The sequence below is a fragment of the Haematobia irritans genome, chromosome 5 (assembly GCF_050003625.1).
Source record: "Haematobia irritans isolate KBUSLIRL chromosome 5, ASM5000362v1, whole genome shotgun sequence".
Lineage (NCBI taxonomy): Eukaryota > Metazoa > Arthropoda > Insecta > Diptera > Muscidae > Haematobia > Haematobia irritans.
Window position 1 is genome coordinate 106,103,276 of NC_134401.1, and position 18,755 is coordinate 106,122,030.

Below are 18,755 nucleotides of genomic sequence, written 5' to 3' on the forward strand. Positions count from 1 at the left end.
GTAATTAATATTAACTAATTCTTCTTTTATCATTCTTACGCGATTCTGTAAATTTATCGTTATTTCATTTATTAAATATTTGTCCTTGCCTATGGCATTCGACATTCTATTAATTACTTCGCTTACATTGTTTAGTCTCTCGATAACATTTTGATTTATTATTATTTGCCTATTATTATTTTCGTTCAAATCATTTATATTAAATTTTAGATCTTCAAAATCATCAAAATCTGGGGTACCAGCTATATATTTCCACGCTGTTCCGATTAAATTTATTGATCTTTTTTTTCTTATACTATTACTATTATTATAATTATTTTTACTACTGGATAAGGGTATAATATTTTGAATTAGGTCAAAGGTTTGGGATATTTCTTGAGTTAAAACAGGATAAAAAGGATTGGATTTCGGGATACTTTTCTCAACATAGGTTTGGGTTTGGTGTAAGAAACTGTCATAGGAGTCAAGGTCTATTGTGTGGATTATTCGAAATGTTCCGTCTCGTATTTTAGTTTGTCCGTTATTGATCAGTATTAGGTGTGTTGACGTGTAGTCTAGAATCTCGACTTCGGCTCTGCATATCGTCAATATTAACCTGTAATAATTAGGAACAAAATATCACGTCTTTATTAGTCCTTTGTGTACTGTTCGTCCAGATTTAGTCTTTACTGTTGAGTTTCCGTTCGAGGAGACAATTTCCTTTCTATATTTAGGTGTTAATTTATTTCCAGTCCTTTTATTAATTTTGACATAAATTTCTTCTCCTTCTGAGTACATTTTAAATGGACTTCTTTTGCGATTATGGTAAGCAAGGTCTTGCGTCTGTTTTTCCTGTAATTTCTGTATAGTCTCATTTCGGAAATTTTCAAGTTGCGCTGGGTCACTGCTAACCCTTCTTCCAAATAGTACTTCGACAGGTTTCCTTCCTGTTGTGGAATGCACAGACAAATTATACTCTTTCACAGATCTCTCCAATAACTCTTCAAAAGTATTGTGAGCCCTTTCCGACTTCAGACAACGCATTATTTCCTGCAATGTCGAATGGAAACGCTCCACTTGCCCATTTGAAGTGCTTGTATAGGGAGGTATCCTATAAACTTCAATGCCAAGTTCATTTTCGACCATGTGGTTGATCGAGGCAGAGTTAAATGATTTTTCATTATCAATAATAATGCTTTCGGGTATGAGAAAAAATAAAATGTCTCTTAGCGGTTGCCTAATATCCTCGGCTGCTCTAGACTTGATTACCTTAGTCACTGCAAATTTAGAAAACTTATCTACGGCAGTGAGAACTCTGTGATTATCGGTAATGAAAATATCTAAATGCACAATTTGTCCCGGAAATTTTGGAATGGGAGTTGCCTGAATTTTTGGCTTAACCGGGTGACGGTCATATTTGTTTTCTCTACATATTGCGCAATTTTTTATTAGTTTCACAATTTTACGATTCATCGATGGAAAGTAATATTTTTCGATAATCTGTATTTTGTTTTCTCGAGCATTTCTGTGTGCTCGATTGTGTGTTCTCGAGATTATGTCCTGCTGTTTTTGGTCGTTGGTGACGTCTTCAACCTGTACTTGGGAAAATCTTATCTTATAGCTGCTAAAGTGGAGTGGGTAAATTTCCTGTATTTTTCCCATCGTATCTTCGGTGGTCTTAATACAGTTTATTACGGATGGATTTAAATAACGTTTTAGAATTTTTACCAAATTGTCCGAATTGAAATTTTGTTCTGTAATTATGTGTCTATGGTAAGTTGGAAAAATAATTTTGAACTGATACGAAGATTCAGAATCATTTGTTTCCAGAAGGATTTGATTCTTGAATGCATTAATGGGTACATTGACAGAGTAAATAAGATTTTGTGACGAGCTTTCATCACTATGTACACTAGACGTTAAAGTATTCACAGGAACATTGGGAATACGTGACATAGCATCTGCTACCACATTTGCCTTTCCTGGTTTATAGTGCAACTTGTAGTTGTACTCTTCCAAGATGGCTTTCCATCTTTTCATCTTACTGTTGTTGTTTTTATTGCTCAACGCATAGGTAAGGGGCTGGTGGTCGGTAAAAATATTCACCTTAGCTGTACCGTATAGGTAGTTCCTAAGTGAATTTAAAGCCCATATAATTGCCAGCATTTCTTTTTCATTTGTGGCATAATTCTCTTCTGTTTTGCTTAATGTTCTTGAAATGAACATTATTGGCTTGTCCTCTTGTGAAAGAACTGCACCAATAGCAAAATTCGATGCGTCGGTGGTCAAGTCAAAGTCTTTAGTAAAATCTGGGTATGTCAATATTATGTCTCTTGATACAAGGGTAGCTTTTATTTTTTGAAAGGCGGCCAAAGCTTCTGAATCAAGATTTATTCTTATGGATTTTGATTGATTTTTGGACACACGTCCTTCCTCCCCTCTTAAAAGAGATGTTAGGGGTTTCGCAAGTTTCGCATAGTCCTGAATAAATCTTCGATAGTAACCCGACAGACCTAGGAAAGATCTTAATTCTTTCAAAGTTGTGGGTGGCGGAAATTTAGAAATAGCATCTGTTTTTGCAGGATTCGTGGTGATTCCTTCAGAGGAAATAATGAAGCCTAAGAATTCTACAGATTTTTTGAAAAAATGACATTTGTCCAATTGAACTTTCATATTGGCATCCTCAAGTGTCTGAAAGACTTCTTCCAGATGCTGAATGTGTTCATTTTCAGATTTACTAAATACAATAATATCGTCAATGTAAACGTAACAGAATACACCAATGCATTCGCGGAGAATGTCGTCTAATGCCCTTTGGAAGATTGACGGGGCATTTTTCAAGCCAAAGGCCAATCTAGTGTATTCGTACTTTCCATTATTGATGGAAAAGGCTGTCTTTTCTATATCGGATTCTTTTAGCGGGATCTGATGGAAGCCGCTTTTCAAATCAAGCACCGAAAAAAAAGTGTTACTTCCTAACTGCGCAAGGACTTCAGTGATGTCCGGAATTGGGTATCTATCCGCTATAGTAACTGAGTTAAGTTTCCTATAATCTGTTACTAGCCTGTACTGTTTGTTACCCTGTGAGTCAGGTTTGGCACAATCCAGACAGGTGAATTATACGGAGACCGTGATGGTCTAATAATTCCATCCTTAAGCAGTTCTTGGATCTGCTTTTCCACTTCTGATTTTAGGGACATTGGGTATGGGTAATATCGTGTATAAACTGGAGTATCATTCTTTGTACGAATTTCGCCTATTACCTTTGTCGTGAACGTTAGCTTCCTATCAGGTTCAGCAAAAAGATTTGGTACTTTCGATATTAACCTACCTAATTTTTCCTTTTGGTCTTTAGTCATATGGTCGTCTTTTACGTCTATCGCGTTTACTGCTTGTGTCGTCTTTTGAAATAACTTTATCCTCGTACCATTACTAATTGTCATATAGTTTTCCTTCAAATGCATAACTGCTCCTAGTTCTTTAAGGCTATCGTGTCCTAATATCCCATGAAAGGACGTCAACGTGGGTAAAATGTAAAATTTCAGATTAATGTCTCGAACGTTGAATAAATTAATAAAAGTATGGTGGGTTATTTCTATTTGGCCTGCGACTGATTTTGCAAAAAATGATTCCTCATTCGGGATTATTTTAGAAGGTAGTGTTGCCTGAATATAATTTTTTGTAGACCCGGTGTCTATAAGGATGTTAAGAATTTCTCCACTCCTCGATTTGCATTTAACGTAGGGCAGCGAGGAGTCGGTTAACCTAAAAAATGTAAATCGCTAAAGTCATCCGGTTGATCCTGTTGATTTGCTAATGTGACGGATTCCTGTGGAATCTGCTGGAAATATTCTTGTACCTCGTATGAATTATTATACACGGGTTGGTAACTAGGTTCAACATTACTCGGCGGATGGCTGTAGTAGCTCATCTCTTCAGGCGTGTTATTGGTTTCCAAATGGAAGTTCCGCTGTACTTTGTTAGTAGGATTTTGGAAACCTAGCGAAGCTGGTCTTTTTCCTTGGAAATCATTTGGATTTGGTCTATTCATATAATTTATCCTATTTGAGCGCAAGCTGGGGTCTACTTCCATTGGCTCCGGTCTTGCTTGAGGTTTAGGCGCGAATGGACGCGGGGGTACAAATTGAGGTTGTTGAGGTATATTTTGATATCCATTATAAAAATTTTGAACAGGTCTATGAGAAAAATTAGTGTTTCGGAAAGCAGTTGTTTGGGGTACTGGATTATAAAGCGAAAATTTATTATTTCTATAAACACTCGTTTGTGGCTGCGGAATGTGAGCCAGCTGAGGGAAAAAGGTTCGGTGACCAGGATGGTCCTTGTGCTGAACATTTTTCCTCGGCACGTATCGCGTTTCTTGTGGGATTTTACTCGCATAGTTGGAGCGGAAATCCTGATTCTCCAATTTTAGACATAAATGAAGGGCTTGTGGCAAGTCCGTCGGCTCTTTCATACCTAGAAGACGTGCTAAATCTCCTTTGAGGCCTCTTACAAATGTATCGAGCGCCTTGTCTCGGTAAGTCTGAGTCAAAAGTTGTAATGGTTCATCGGCTAAATCCATTGAACCAATTTTATTCAGAATCAAGGATAAATGAGTGTAGACTTTTTGATAAAAGTCTTGTACAGTTTGATTGCCTTGAACCAAGGAAATCATTTGGTATTCCAATGTTCGAATATCCCGTTTATCCGCGAAATGAAGGGTGAGGCACTTTGAAATTGCCTTCCAATTCAACGGAGTGTTATAAGACTCCAGAGCAGTATCCGCACTGCCTGTAATCTTATTTCGAATCGTGTTTAAAATGCCATAGTATTTAGAGGTGCCCCTAATAGGCTCGTAGATCTGGAGAACCCGATCCACACTTTTCCTCCAGGAATTGAATTCTTCTGGATTTCCAGAGAATTCTCGCAAACAGCGAACCACATCAGGGATTTTGTCTAGTCCAGTGAAATCGTTCACATGCGCGGGATCAATGGCTTGATCCGAAAATTTTGAAAAGTCAGTATTCGCAGTAGTTTGGAATACATTTTGGAACCGAGTTTCCAAAACGTTCTGGACAATTTCCGTAATTGTCGATGTCAACTGTTGAGGAGATAAGGTAGATGGTTGTGAAGGAATCGAAGGAGGTTGGGGAATTGAGGAGCTCAAGACGGGGGGTCTAATAAGGCTACTACTTGGGTTTGACATTTTTATATTTTATTATTTTTTTTTCTGAATATAACGCGAGTGAAATAATATATTTTTTAATTGCTCAATATATATATATTTTTTTTAACTATAACTCAATTGTAATTTTCTTTAGTTTACAGATTTTTTTTTTTTACTTTTCCGATTATAACATAAATAAGACTTTACGTAAATTTTCTTGGATTTTCAAACAATTAGAATAATAATAATAATAAAAAATAAGGCTTACAATAAAAAAATCATGTTCCAGTGTTTGCTGCTTCCTGCTGCTGCTGTTGTTTGATCCAGATTTTGTTGCTTCGTGCTGCTGCTGTTGACCTTTAAGGATTTTATTACTGTAGTCTTGTTGTTTATTATTTTATTTTCTTTAGTTTTTTTAAGTTTGATTGTTAATTATTTTCACTATTTCTTAATTAATTTTCACAATTTCAATATTTATGTTCTTGACTGTTAAAGATTTTGATATATATATTTTTTTCACTTAAACGCTTATGTTTGATTTCTTGGTATTTTTTCTTAGTTAATTTTACATTTTTTGTTCTTAGCTCAATTTAAATATTAGAATTTGGTTCTTTACAATTATTATATTTTTTTTATTTATTTTTCACTTAACTTTATTTGTATTTTCCTGTTCTCACTTAATTAATTTTTTTAGTTTTATATTTAACACTTAGTCTACCGTGAAGCGGCTGGCGTATTATAACAACCGTCCCGTTTACAATGAAGTTACTAGGGGCCTCTTTCTTCACATAAATTTTTTTTTTTTTTGTGTTTTTTTTTTCGGGTTTGCAGGGCAGTAGGTATTTTTTTTTCACGGACGACCGTTATTTCCTTTTTTTTGTCCACTTACATGGGGCTATAGGAGGCCCATTGGGAAACGTCACTTAGAAGATTTATAACTTCGTCGAGTCCTTATTTTTCGAAGGACTTTTTCCGCGAACCTACCGGTCCCTACCCGCTCGGGCGCCAATTAAATTAGTTTATTTTAAACATTTTAAAAAAATATTTTTTTGTTGATCCAAACTTAAAGTTTGAAACAACCTTCTTTATTAATTGCCAGTTGGAAACTAACTAACTCTACATACTTAAAATTACCTAATCTTATAGCTACACATTATGCTGAGTTGGATATCGTATATCCGCGCGTGTAGCGGTCATTTCCTCGCATTGCCCAATCTGTGGGAACTGTCCACTCAGCATTGTCCCACTTTACCTGTTGTCTGTTGATGTTGTCTGTTGATGTTGTTGTTGCTATATCGTGTGTCTGATGTGCATATGGCTGGTGTTAACTTATATATATATATATATATATATATATATATATATATATATATATATATATATATATATATATATATATATATATATATATATATATATAATATATATATATATATTATATATATAATATATATATATATATATATATATATATATATATATATATATATATATATATAATATATATATATATATATATATATATATATATATATATATATATATATATATATATATATATATATATATATATATATATATATATATATATATATATATATATATATATATATATATATATATATATATATATATATATATATATATATATATATATATATATATATATATATATATATATATATATATATATTATGTTTATATTTATATATATATATAATTTGGCTTGCGATTGCACTAAGAGTATATGGTCTCTAATGACCATGCAAAATTAGGTAGAAATCGGTCAATAATTATATATAGGCCCCATATAAACCTATCCCCAGATTTAACCTCCGGAGCCCCTTGGAAGAGCAAACTTCATCCGATTCGGTTGAAATTTGGTATGTGATGTTAGTATATGGTATCCAGCAACCATGCAGGAAATGCTTCATATCAGTCCATAATTGTATATAGCCCCCATATAAACCGATCCCCAGATTTGACCTCTGGAGCCTTTTGGAGAAGCAAAATTCATCCGATCTGGTTGAAAGTTGGTACGTGGTGCTAGTATATGATATTTAACAACCATACCAAAAGTGGTCCATATCAGTCCATAATCATATATAGCCCCCATATAAACCGATCCCGAGATTTGGTTTTGGAGCCTCTTGGAGGAGCAAATTTCATCCGAGTCAGTTGAAATTTGGTACATTGTGTTAGTATATGACCGTTAACAAACATGCCTAACTAGGTCCATATCGTTCTATAGTTATATACAGCCCTCAGTTAAATCGATCCACAATCACACAAAAATTGGTATTATCAAGTTCATAATTCTATATAGCCCCGATATAAGCGACCCCCATATTTCATTTCTGGCTCTCTACTTACCGTGCAAAAGTCCATATCGATTCGTAATTATTTGTAGACCTACCTATACATAACTTTTTTGTCTAATATATACCACGTATGGACTAACTCACAATTTAGAAAACGATGTTAAGAAGTTTTAAGATACCACAACCCAAGTAATTCGATTGAGGATGACAGTCTTTCGTAGAAGTTTTTACGCAATCCATGGAGGAGGGTACATAAGATTCGGCCTGCCGAGCTTACGGCCGTATATACTTGTTTTTTATAAATTTTACCTATCGCCTGGACGAAGAATCGAATCGAACTACCCACTGCACACAAAAAAATTTTTTCTGATTCAATCACGAAATTAATTGATCCAATTAATTTTTAATTGAAATGTCTTCAATCACAGAAATGATAGTATCAATTAAAAAATTAATTGAAGGTCAATTAAAAAGTTAATTGATCCAATTAAAAAATTAATTGATACTATTATTTTTGTGATTGATTTTTGTTTCAATTAAAAAATTTGTTGAATCAATTAAATTTTTAATTGAATATTTTTATACCCTCCATCATAGGATGGGGGTATATTAACTTTGTCATTCCGTTTGTAACACATCGAAATATTGCTCTAAGACCCCATAAAGTATATATATTCTGGGTCGTGGTGAAATTCTGAGTCGATCTAAGCATGTCCGTCGTCCGTCCGTCCTTCCGTCTGTTGAAATCACGCTAACTTCGGAACGAAACAAGCTATCGACTTGAAACTTGGCACAAGTAGTTGTTATCGATGTAGGTCAGATGGTATTGAAAATGGGCCATATCGGTCCACTTTTACGTATAGCCCCCATATAAAGGGACCCTCAGATTTGACTTGTGGAGCCTCTAACAGAAGCATATTTCATCCGATCCGGCTGAAATTTGGTACATGGTGCTGGTATATAGTCTCTAACAACCATGCAAAAATTGGTCCACATCGGTCCGTAATTATATATAGCCCCCATATAAACCGATCCCCAGATTTGGCTTGTGGAGCCTCTAAGAGAAGCATATTTCATCCGATCCGGCTGAAATTTGGTACATGGTGTTGGTATATGGTCTCTAACAACCATGCAAAAATTGGTCCACATGGGTCCATAATTATATATAGACCCCATATAAACCGATCCCCCGATTTGGCTTGTGGAGCCTCTAAGAGAAGCAAATTTCATCCGATCTGGCTGAAATTTGGTACATGGTGTGAGTATATGGTCTCTAACAACCATGCATAAATTGGTCCACATCGGTTCATAATTATATACAGCCCCCATATAAACCGATCCCCCGATTTGGCTTGTGGAGACTCTAAGAGAAGCAAATTTCATCCAATCAGGCTGAAATTTGGTACATGGTGTTAGTATATGGTCTCTAACAACCATGCAAAAATTGGTCCACATCGGTCCATAATTATATATAGCGCCCATATAAACAGATCCCCAGATTTGGGTTGCGGAGCCTCAAAGAGAAGCACATTTCATCCGATCCGCCTGAAATTTGGTACATGATATTGGTATATGGTCTCTAACAACCATGCAAAAATTGGTCCACATCGGTTCATAATTATATATAGCCCCCATATAAACCGATCCCCAGATTTGGCTTGCAAAGTCTCCAAGAGAAGCAAATTTCATCCAATCCGGTTGTAATTTGGAACATGGTGTTAGTATATGATCTTTAACAACCGTGCCAGAATTGGTCCATATCGGTCCATAATTATATATAGCCCCCATATAAAACGTTCTCCAGATTTGACCTCCGGAGCCTCGTGGAGGAGCAAAATTCATCCGATCCGGTTCAAATTAGGAACGTGGTGTTAGTATATGGTCGCTACCAACCATACCAAAATTGGTCCAATCACACAAAAATTGGTCCATATCGGTTCATAATCATGGTTGCCACTAGAGCCAAAAATAATCTACCAAAATTTTATTTCTATAGAAAATTTTGTCAAAATTTTATTTCTAGAGAAAATTTTGTTAAAATTTTATTCGGTTCATAATAAAATTTTAATCATTGTCAAAATTTTATTTCTATAGAAAACTTTGTCAAAATTTTATTTCTATAGAAAATTTTGTCAAAATTTTATTTCTATAGAAAATTTTGTTCAAATTTTATTCGGTTCATAATCATGGTTGCCACTCGAGCCAAAAATAATCTACCAAGATTTTATTTCTATAGAAAATTTTGTCAAAAGTTTATTCCTATAGAAAATTTTGTTAAAATTTTATTTCTGTAGAAATTTTTGTCAAAATTTTCTTTCTGTAGAAAATTTTGTCAATATTTTTATTTCTTTAGAAAATTTTGTGAAAATTTTATTTCTATAGAAAATTTTGTTAAAATTTTATTTCTGTAGAAAATTTTGTCAAAATTGTATGTCTACTTTGTCAAACTGAATTATATATACCACGTATGGACTTACATACAATTTAGAAGATGGTGTTAGGAGGTTTTAAGATACCTTGCCATCGGCAAGCGTTACCGCAACTTAAGTAATTCAATTCTGGATGGCAGTGTTTAGAAGAAGTTTCTACGCAATCCATGATGGAGGGTACATAAGCTTCGGCCTGGCCGAACTTACGGCCGTATATACTTGTTTGATTTAATATATACCACGTATGGACTTACATACAATTTAGAAGATGGTGTTAGGAGGCCATCGGCAAGCGTTACCGCAACTTAAGTAATTCGATTGTGGATGGCAGTGTTTAGAAGAAGTTTCTACGCAATCCATAATGGAGGGTACATAAGCTTCGGCCTGGCCGAACTTGCGGCCGTATATACTTGTTTAAAACTCAATTAAAATTTTAATTGGAAAAATTTTCGTGAAATTTTTTTGTGTGTGGGCTACGTTGCTGTTATTGCCATCAACAGACAATTATCGCTATAGATATCAACGCACAAGCTACGCAAACAATCAAACAGTTATATTTATATAGCATAGTTTTGGGCCCCCACGAGCCGATGTAAAGAAACTTTATTTAACAGAAACATACATTTACTTGGCCACCGTGGACAAATAGTTAGCATGCCCGCTTTGCATAAAATTCAAAAAAAGTTTATTGGTTTTTACATATCAAAAAGGTTCGGAAGATTGCGAAAAGATGTTCGACATTACATACTACTATATTAAATTTTTACTATGAAAGAACAGTGCGTGATATAAATGAAATGGGCTGTGTTTTTGGATCAAAAATTATTTGTTTATTACAAACAAAAAAAAAGTTTGTAACAAAAAACTGTTTGTGAGGTTAACAGTTTGACATTTTCGAAGAAATTCAAAAACTCTAACAAAAGAAAAAGGTTTTCGGTACACGTTTTCCAAACGATTTTGTTCTTTGTCGGTATATTCTAGGACGTGGTGAAATTCTGAGTCGAACCAACGATGTCCGTTCGTGTGGAAATCTCGCCAACTTTCTATCGATGTGAAATGTGGCACAAGTAGTTGTTCTTGATGTAACATATATAAAGGGTGATTCTTTTGAGGTTAGGATTTTCATGCATTAGTATTTGACAGATCACGTGGGATTTCAGACATGGTGTCAAAGAGAAAGATGCTCAGTATGCTTTGACATTTCATCATGAATAGACTTACTAACGAGCAACGCTTGCAAATCATTGAATTTTATTACCAAAATCAGTGGCATAAAATCCGCTTTTTTATCGACAAATTTTGTTCAGCGATGAGGCTCATTTCTGGTTGAATGGCTACGTAAATAAGCAAAATTGCCGCATTTGGAGTGAAGAGCAACCAGAAGCCGTTCAAGAACTGCCCATGCATCCCGAAAAATGCACTGTTTGGTGTGGTTTGTACGCTGGTGGAATCATTGGACCGTATTTTTTCAAAGATGCTGTTGGACGCAACGTTACGGTGAATGGCGATCGCTATCGTTCGATGCTAACAAACTTTTTGTTGCCAAAAATGGAAGAACTGAACTTGGTTGACATGTGGTTTCAACAAGATGGCGCTACATGCCACACAGCTCGCGATTCTATGGCCATTTTGAGGGAAAACTTCGGAGAACAATTCATCTCAAGAAATGGACCGGTAAGTTGGCCACCAAGATCATGCGATTTGACGCCTTTAGACTATTTTTTGTGGGGCTACGTCAAGTCTAAAGTCTACAGAAATAAGCCAGCAACTATTCCAGCTTTGGAAGACAACATTTCCGAAGAAATTCGGGCTATTCCGGCCGAAATGCTCGAAAAAGTTGCCCAAAATTGGACTTTCCGAATGGACCACCTAAGACGCAGCCGCGGTCAACATTTAAATGAAATTATCTTCAAAAAGTAAATGTCATGGACCAATCTAACGTTTCAAATAAAGAACCGATGAGATTTTGCAAATTTTATGCGTTTTTAAAAAAAAAAAAAGTTATCAAGCTCTTAACAAATCACCCTTTATAATATTCGAGAAAATTCCATGGTTGAGATAAACATGTTACATGTTCAGTGTTCGCCAAAGAAGGAGTATGAACACCTCCTTATCTGGGTGTTCTAAATGATTGCATTTGATTCAATTGATTTGAAAATGGTTTCGTTTACATGCGTGTTTCCTCTTCGTGTTACGCTTTATTCTTTTTTCATTCGCTTGGTTATTACAATCCATTGAAAATTGTGTTAGAGTGTCAGCGGCCCCAATTCATCGACTTTTGTTTGCTGTTTGCATGTTGCTGACCTCCTGGCCTTTTTCCCATAGACGCATCTAATATGTAATCTATTATTGTCTTATCATATAAATTTTTATTTTACTCGAGCATACGAGTTTGTGAGATTTTGGTATTAGCAATTGTAATGTACTCAATGGTGACCATTCAGTTACGTTTCATCTTTTCAAATTGCAAGAGTTTTGAATTATCGGTCGCATTCGCATTCATTGGCAATACGGACAATGATTAATCTAGTCACTTTATTCGTAGTCTTAACGACATTTGCCATTATTTTTGCTAAATATTGGTTCCAGAGACAATTTCGTTATTGGAGCCAATATAAAATTCCTCAGGCCAAAGCCAGTATATTCAGTGGTAATTTGTGGGATTTTATAAGCATGAAAATAAATTTCGGCTATCACTTGAAAACTATATACGATGATCCAAAATTCCAAAATGAAGCTATCGTTGGTGTCTATGGTGTTTACACACCCGGTATTCTAATACGTGATCCCGAGTTACTTAAAACCGTGTTTATAAAAGATTTTGATAAATTCGGTAGTCGTTCGTTTCATTGTAATGCGAAAATTGATCCCATTGGAAATATGGCTTTATTCTTTGCTCCATTGAAGTTTTGGAAGGGAATGCGTCCGAAAATTAGTCCAGTGTTTTCAAGTGGAAAACTTAAATATATGTATCCCCTATTGCAAATAGTGGCTCAAAGTTTGGAAAATAATTTGCAACGAAAAGGTGAAAAATTTGTAGAAGATTTTAAACAGCTATCCACTCAGTTTACAACAGATTCGGTGGCCACTACCATAATAGGCTATGAATCAAATGCCTTGCAAAATATCCAGGATCCCATATACTTGGAAGCGCTGGAGTTGGTTAAATTTAATTTTCGTCGAGCCATTTCATGGATGGTCTTATTATTCATGCCCCAGTTGTCTGAACTATTTCAAGCCAAGATATGTTATCAACATACTTATGACAACTTTAGGAAATCTGTAAGAGAAGTGGTTACCCAAAGGGAGCGTACCGGTCACAAACGCAATGATTTAATTGATATCTATGTAACTCTAAAGGAAATGGCCCAGCTTGCTGGTGAAGATGAATCGTATACCATGGATAGTTTAACTGCTCAAACTATCATGTTATTGAGTGGGGGTTTTGAAACTTCCTCTACCATGATATCCAGTACATTATATGAATTGGCTCTACAGCCTGATATACTAGAGAGATTGCGTTCGGAAATATTGGATTACCTTATTGCAGATGATGGTCAGATATCCTATGAACGACTTAATGAAATGGAATATCTGAGAATGGTAGTGGAGGAGGCCTTACGTAAATATCCAGTTTTGCCTTTGTTGGATCGAAGATATTTGGCTGCAGATAAAAAGACTGGATTTTCCCTGAAACCCTATTGTGACTACGAAATACCACATGGAATGGCGATATATATTTCGACCTATGGCCTGCATTATGATGAAAAGGTGATTTGAAAATTTCAAGGGCATAATATGACTTTGTTTTTGGTATAAGTCCTTACTTAAAAACCCAACTCGATGATGCTTACACTGAAAAAAAAAATATTTATGTGATATTAAAGATTACGCAACCTCAATTTTAGGATTTACACACTATTAAGGACAAATTTCTTTAAAATAATGAAATTTTAATTAAAAGAAAGTTTATTATCTTTGCTTCAAAATTCTTTTTCATTAAATTTAGGACACACATTTTGAAAATTTGTGTCCCTTTATTAAAGTGCAAGACTTTAAACTAAGGCAACTTTTCGTTAAAGTAAAGAAACACATTTTTGATTTAAAGAAATCGTCACTAAATTAACTGAAATATTGAATCTTAAGATTTAAAATAAAAACGCTTCAAATATAGGCTCAGACTTATTTTGAGGATTTAACATCTTTGGTTTAAAGTTATTTTGGAATAAAAAAATAGTTGTTTACTTCGAAATATCCGTCATAATTTGGATTTTTAAACTAGCATTTGTTTGTACGTGAATAGCTTTATTAATATACCGGAAAAATAGAATGAAAATTCAATAAATGAGATCTGTATCCTAATTTTAATTTTATAGATCCTAGATTTAAAGTCAGATAGGTCGCAAAAAAATTTCCTTATTTTAAAGAACCCGCATCTTTGGCTCGGAATCAATACCAAAATCCTTAAAGGAAGGTCAAAATCTTTGGATCCAAGTAAACTGTTTTTTTTTGAGTGTAGATAATTTACATTTTATATTTTCCACCGTATTCAAGGTGACTGATATGAGTGCAACAAAGTGAAGCGCGATATTTTTTCACGTTTTTAATTTTTTGTTCGAAAGTAAAAAATCGGATAAACCATAAAATTATAGAATCAGTTTAGATTTGTTCGAATTAACTACTTTTGGCAAGAATTATGGTTTTCAAACGACCGACATTGGCATCACATTTTAGTATGAAGCGAAGCGAAGTGCCGTCTTGAGATAATCGGCACATTGGTATTTTTTAGTGCCAACTTTACTCTCCAAAATGTCCCAGGCGCAAAACTCCAATGCAAATGAAGCGAATAACTCGAACTGAAATGAAGCGATGCTTATAACCTAATTTTTAATCCATTGTTGTATGACGCGTACTGAGTGTGATGGTGCTAAATCCTATTGGAATGTGGTTGTAACTCAAAAATATTTTTATACCCTCCACCATAGGATGGGGGTATATTAACTGTGTCATTCCGTTTGTAACACATCGAAATATTGCTCTAAGACCCCATAAAGTATATATATTCTGGGTCGTGGTGAAATTCTGAGTCGATCTGAGCATGTCCGTCTGTCCGTCCGTCTGTTGAAATCACGCAAACTTCCGAACGAAACAAGCTATCGATTTGAAACTTGGCACAATTAGTTGTTATTGATGTAGGTCGGATGGTATTGCAAATGGGCCATATCGGTCCACTTTTACGTATAGCCCCCATATAAACGGACCCCCAAATTTGGCTTGCGAATCCTCTAAGAGAAGCATCTTTCATCCGATCCGGCTGAAATTTGGTACATGGTGATAGTATATGGTCTCTAACAACCATGCACAAATTGGTCCACATCGGTCCATAATTATATATAGCCCCCAAATAAACCGATCCCCCGATTTGGCTTGCGGAGCCTCTAAGAGAAGCAAAATTTATCCGATCCGGCTGAAATTTGGTGCATGGTGTTAATATATGGTATCTAATGGCCATGCAAAAATTGGTCGAAATAGGTCCATAATTATATATAGCCCCCATATAAACCGATCACCAGATTTGACCTTCGGAGCCTCTTGGAAGACCAAAATTCATCTGATTCAGTTGAAATTTGGTACGTGGTGTTAATATATGGCCCCAAACACCCATGCAAAAATTGGTCGAAATCGGTCCATAAATATATATAGGCCCTATATAAACCGATCCCCAGATTTAACCTCCGGAGCCCCTTGGAAGAGCAAAATTCATCCGATTCGGTTGAAATTTGGTACGTGATGTTAGTATATGGTATCCAACAACCATGCAGGAATTGGTTCATATCAGTATATAATTATATATAGCACCCATATAAACCGATCCCCAGATTTGACCTCCGGTGCCTCTTGGAGAGTCAAAATTCATCCGATCTGGTTGAAATTTTGTACGTGGTGGTAGTATATGATATTTAACAACCATGCCAAAAGTGGTCCATATCAGTCCATAATCATATATAGCCCCCATATAAACCGATCCCGAGATTTGGTTTTGGAACCTCTTGGAGAAGCAAATTTCACCCGAGTCACTTGAAATTTGGTACATTGTGCTAGTATATGGCCGTTAACAACCATGCCTAACTAGGTCCATATCGGTCTATAGTTATATATAGCCCTCAGATAAATCGATCCCCAATCACACAAAAATTGGTCCATATCAATAATTGTATATAGCCCCCATATAAGCGACCCCCATATTTCAATTCTGGCTCCCTAAGTACCGTGCAAAATTCCATATCGATTCGTTATTATTTGTAGACTTACCTACACATACTTTTTTTGTCTAATGTATGGACTAACTCACAATTTAGAAAACGATTTAAGATACCACAACCCAAGTAATTCGATTGTGGATGACAGTCTTTCGTAGAAGTTTCTACGCAATCCATGGTGGAGGGTACATAAGCTTCGGCCTGGCAGAACTTACGGCCGTATATACTTGTTTTTAAATAACATTGTGTTCCGTCCCAAGGCATTAAGCGATTTAAATATTAAGTCTAGAGATTTTTTAGAAGTCTAACAAAAAAAAAAAAAAAAATGGGTCAGATTAAAATATAGGTATATGGGAATATAAAGCTTAGAAAAAACCGTTTTGAAAACGTGTACCGAAAACGTTTTTCTTTTGTTAGAGTTTTTTGAATTGCTTAAAAAATTTTAAACTTTTATCACCAAAAAAAAATTCATTTGTTACAATATTTTTATTTTTTCAATAAAAAATTTTTTTGAACCAACAACACAGTCCATTTCGTTTATATCACGCACTGTTCTTTTCTGACTTTAAGTCTTTAATAAGACACATTTTACAGTTCATAGTAAAAATTTAGTATAGTAGAATGTAGTGTTGAACATTTTTTCGGAATCTTCCGACCATATGTGGAATGTATGTAAAAAAAACGAAGCAGGGATCGAACCCACGACCCTTGGCATGCAAGGCGGACGTAGCAACCACTGCTCCACGGTGAAACTAAAAAATTAATTTTTCTGTCTTTATGAAATTGTTGTTACATCCTGGAAAAGAATAAACGTTTATCACAAAAAGTATATACTTTTCATCCAAATAAACTTCCTTACAGCGAAAAGCAAATGAGAAACGAACTTTGCTTGTCTAAAATTTCGTTAGATAGGAAAGAATTATTTTTTTTGCTTGTAGCACTCAATAAATTTGAAGGATTTGGGGTGGTATGGAAATGTAGATCTACAAAGTGGTGTAGGGTAATATAGTCGGCCGCGGCCGTCTTTAGACTTTCCTTACTTGTTTTAAAATTATTATAGCGTGTTTTGTTAATAATTGATTTTTTTCTCTCTTTTCAGTATTGGCCGAATCCAACGAAATTCGACCCTGAAAGATTCTCTAAGGAAAATCGCATAAATATTAATCCAATGACCTACCTGCCCTTCGGTAGTGGTCCTCGAAATTGCGTTGGTTCACGGTTGGGTTTATTGCAGGTGAAGCTAGCTTTGGTGCATATTCTGAAAAATCACTATGTCCAATTGTGTGATCAGACAAACATAAATCCTCAATTTGATCCAAAAGCATTCCTTCTTCAAATTAAAGGTGGTATAAAACTGGAAGTAGTTTGTGATAATATGTTTGATAATGCAACTGGTAAACACGAGAGCTAATATAAATATTTATTAGATAAATGAATAATAAGTTATTAATAAATGTAATGGTAAAATGTAAAATTTACATTTAAATTAAATTAAAATTTAATTTAGATTCAAGTATTGACCGATCATATTCAAATTTAGGATAGGGTAATACTTTTTAATGCCTTTTGGATTTGAAAAATATCAGGCATTATAATTCAGATTTTTTTTTATTTAAATTTGTATAAATTTTATAATATACATTTTAATTTTTAAATCCCATAAATAAGTACAATTTAATTGTTTTTTATACCCTCCACCATAGGATGGGGGTGTATATTAACTTTGTCATTCCGTTTGTAACAAATCGAAATATTGCTCTAAGACCCCATAAAGTATATAAAGGGTGGTTAAATTGTAAGGGCCGATGTTGAATGTGAACCACACCTGAACGCAAAGTTTTTTCCGAATTTTATTTGATATTTCTTTATTTCAGACTTACTCAATTTGAACCATGGAGAGATACACAATCCAAAAACGTGTTAAATGGTTCCAAGAAATGGCAACAATGGATGATCAATTTTCGAAGAAAATCATCTTCAGTGATGAGGCACATTTTCACCTCAGTGGATGCGTCAATAAACAGAATTGCCGCATTTGGGCGAATGAGAATCCAAGAGTGATTGTCGAAAAACCAATGCACCCACAAAGAGTGACTGTTTGGTGCGGTTTATGGGCTGGTGGCATCATCGGGCCACTTGCCACACAGCTAACGAAACAGTGGCTCTTTTGCGCAACAAATTCAATGGCCGTGTTATCTCACGTAATGGCGATGTCAATTGGCCGCCAAGATTATGTGATTTGACACCGTTGGACTCTTTTGGGTTATTTGAAAGAAAAGGTGTACGTCGATAAACCAGCAACAATTCAAGAGCTAAAGGATGAGATAATTCGGCACATTAACGGCATAGAACCTCCATTATGCCTCATCGTCATCGAAAATTTGGACCATCGGATGAAGGTGTGCCACCGAGGTCGCGGCGCCCATTTGGCCGATATTTTGTTCCATACATAATTGAGTAATACCAATATATCATAATAAAATAAAATTACAATAATTTCCTAAATAGTTTGTGTTTTATTCAAAATGAACATCGGCCCTTGAAATTTTAACCACCCTTTATATTCTGGGTCGTGGTGAAATTCTGAGTCGATCTGAGC

General features: G+C 35.0%; 1 protein-coding gene across 1 annotated transcript in view; it reads left to right on the top strand.

Moving 5' to 3' along the window:
* The window catches only part of LOC142239971 (uncharacterized), a 29,073-nt gene extending 11,443 nt beyond the window's left edge, over positions 1-17,630 (top strand). Inside the window, exons 3-4 of the mRNA XM_075311699.1 lie at positions 12,341-13,667; positions 17,256-17,630. Of these exons, the coding sequence (XP_075167814.1) occupies positions 12,341-13,667; positions 17,256-17,567 (1,639 nt within the window). The 3' untranslated portion in view covers positions 17,568-17,630. The remainder of the gene's footprint in view (positions 1-12,340; positions 13,668-17,255) is intronic.
* Positions 17,631-18,755: the final 1,125 nt, after the last annotated feature.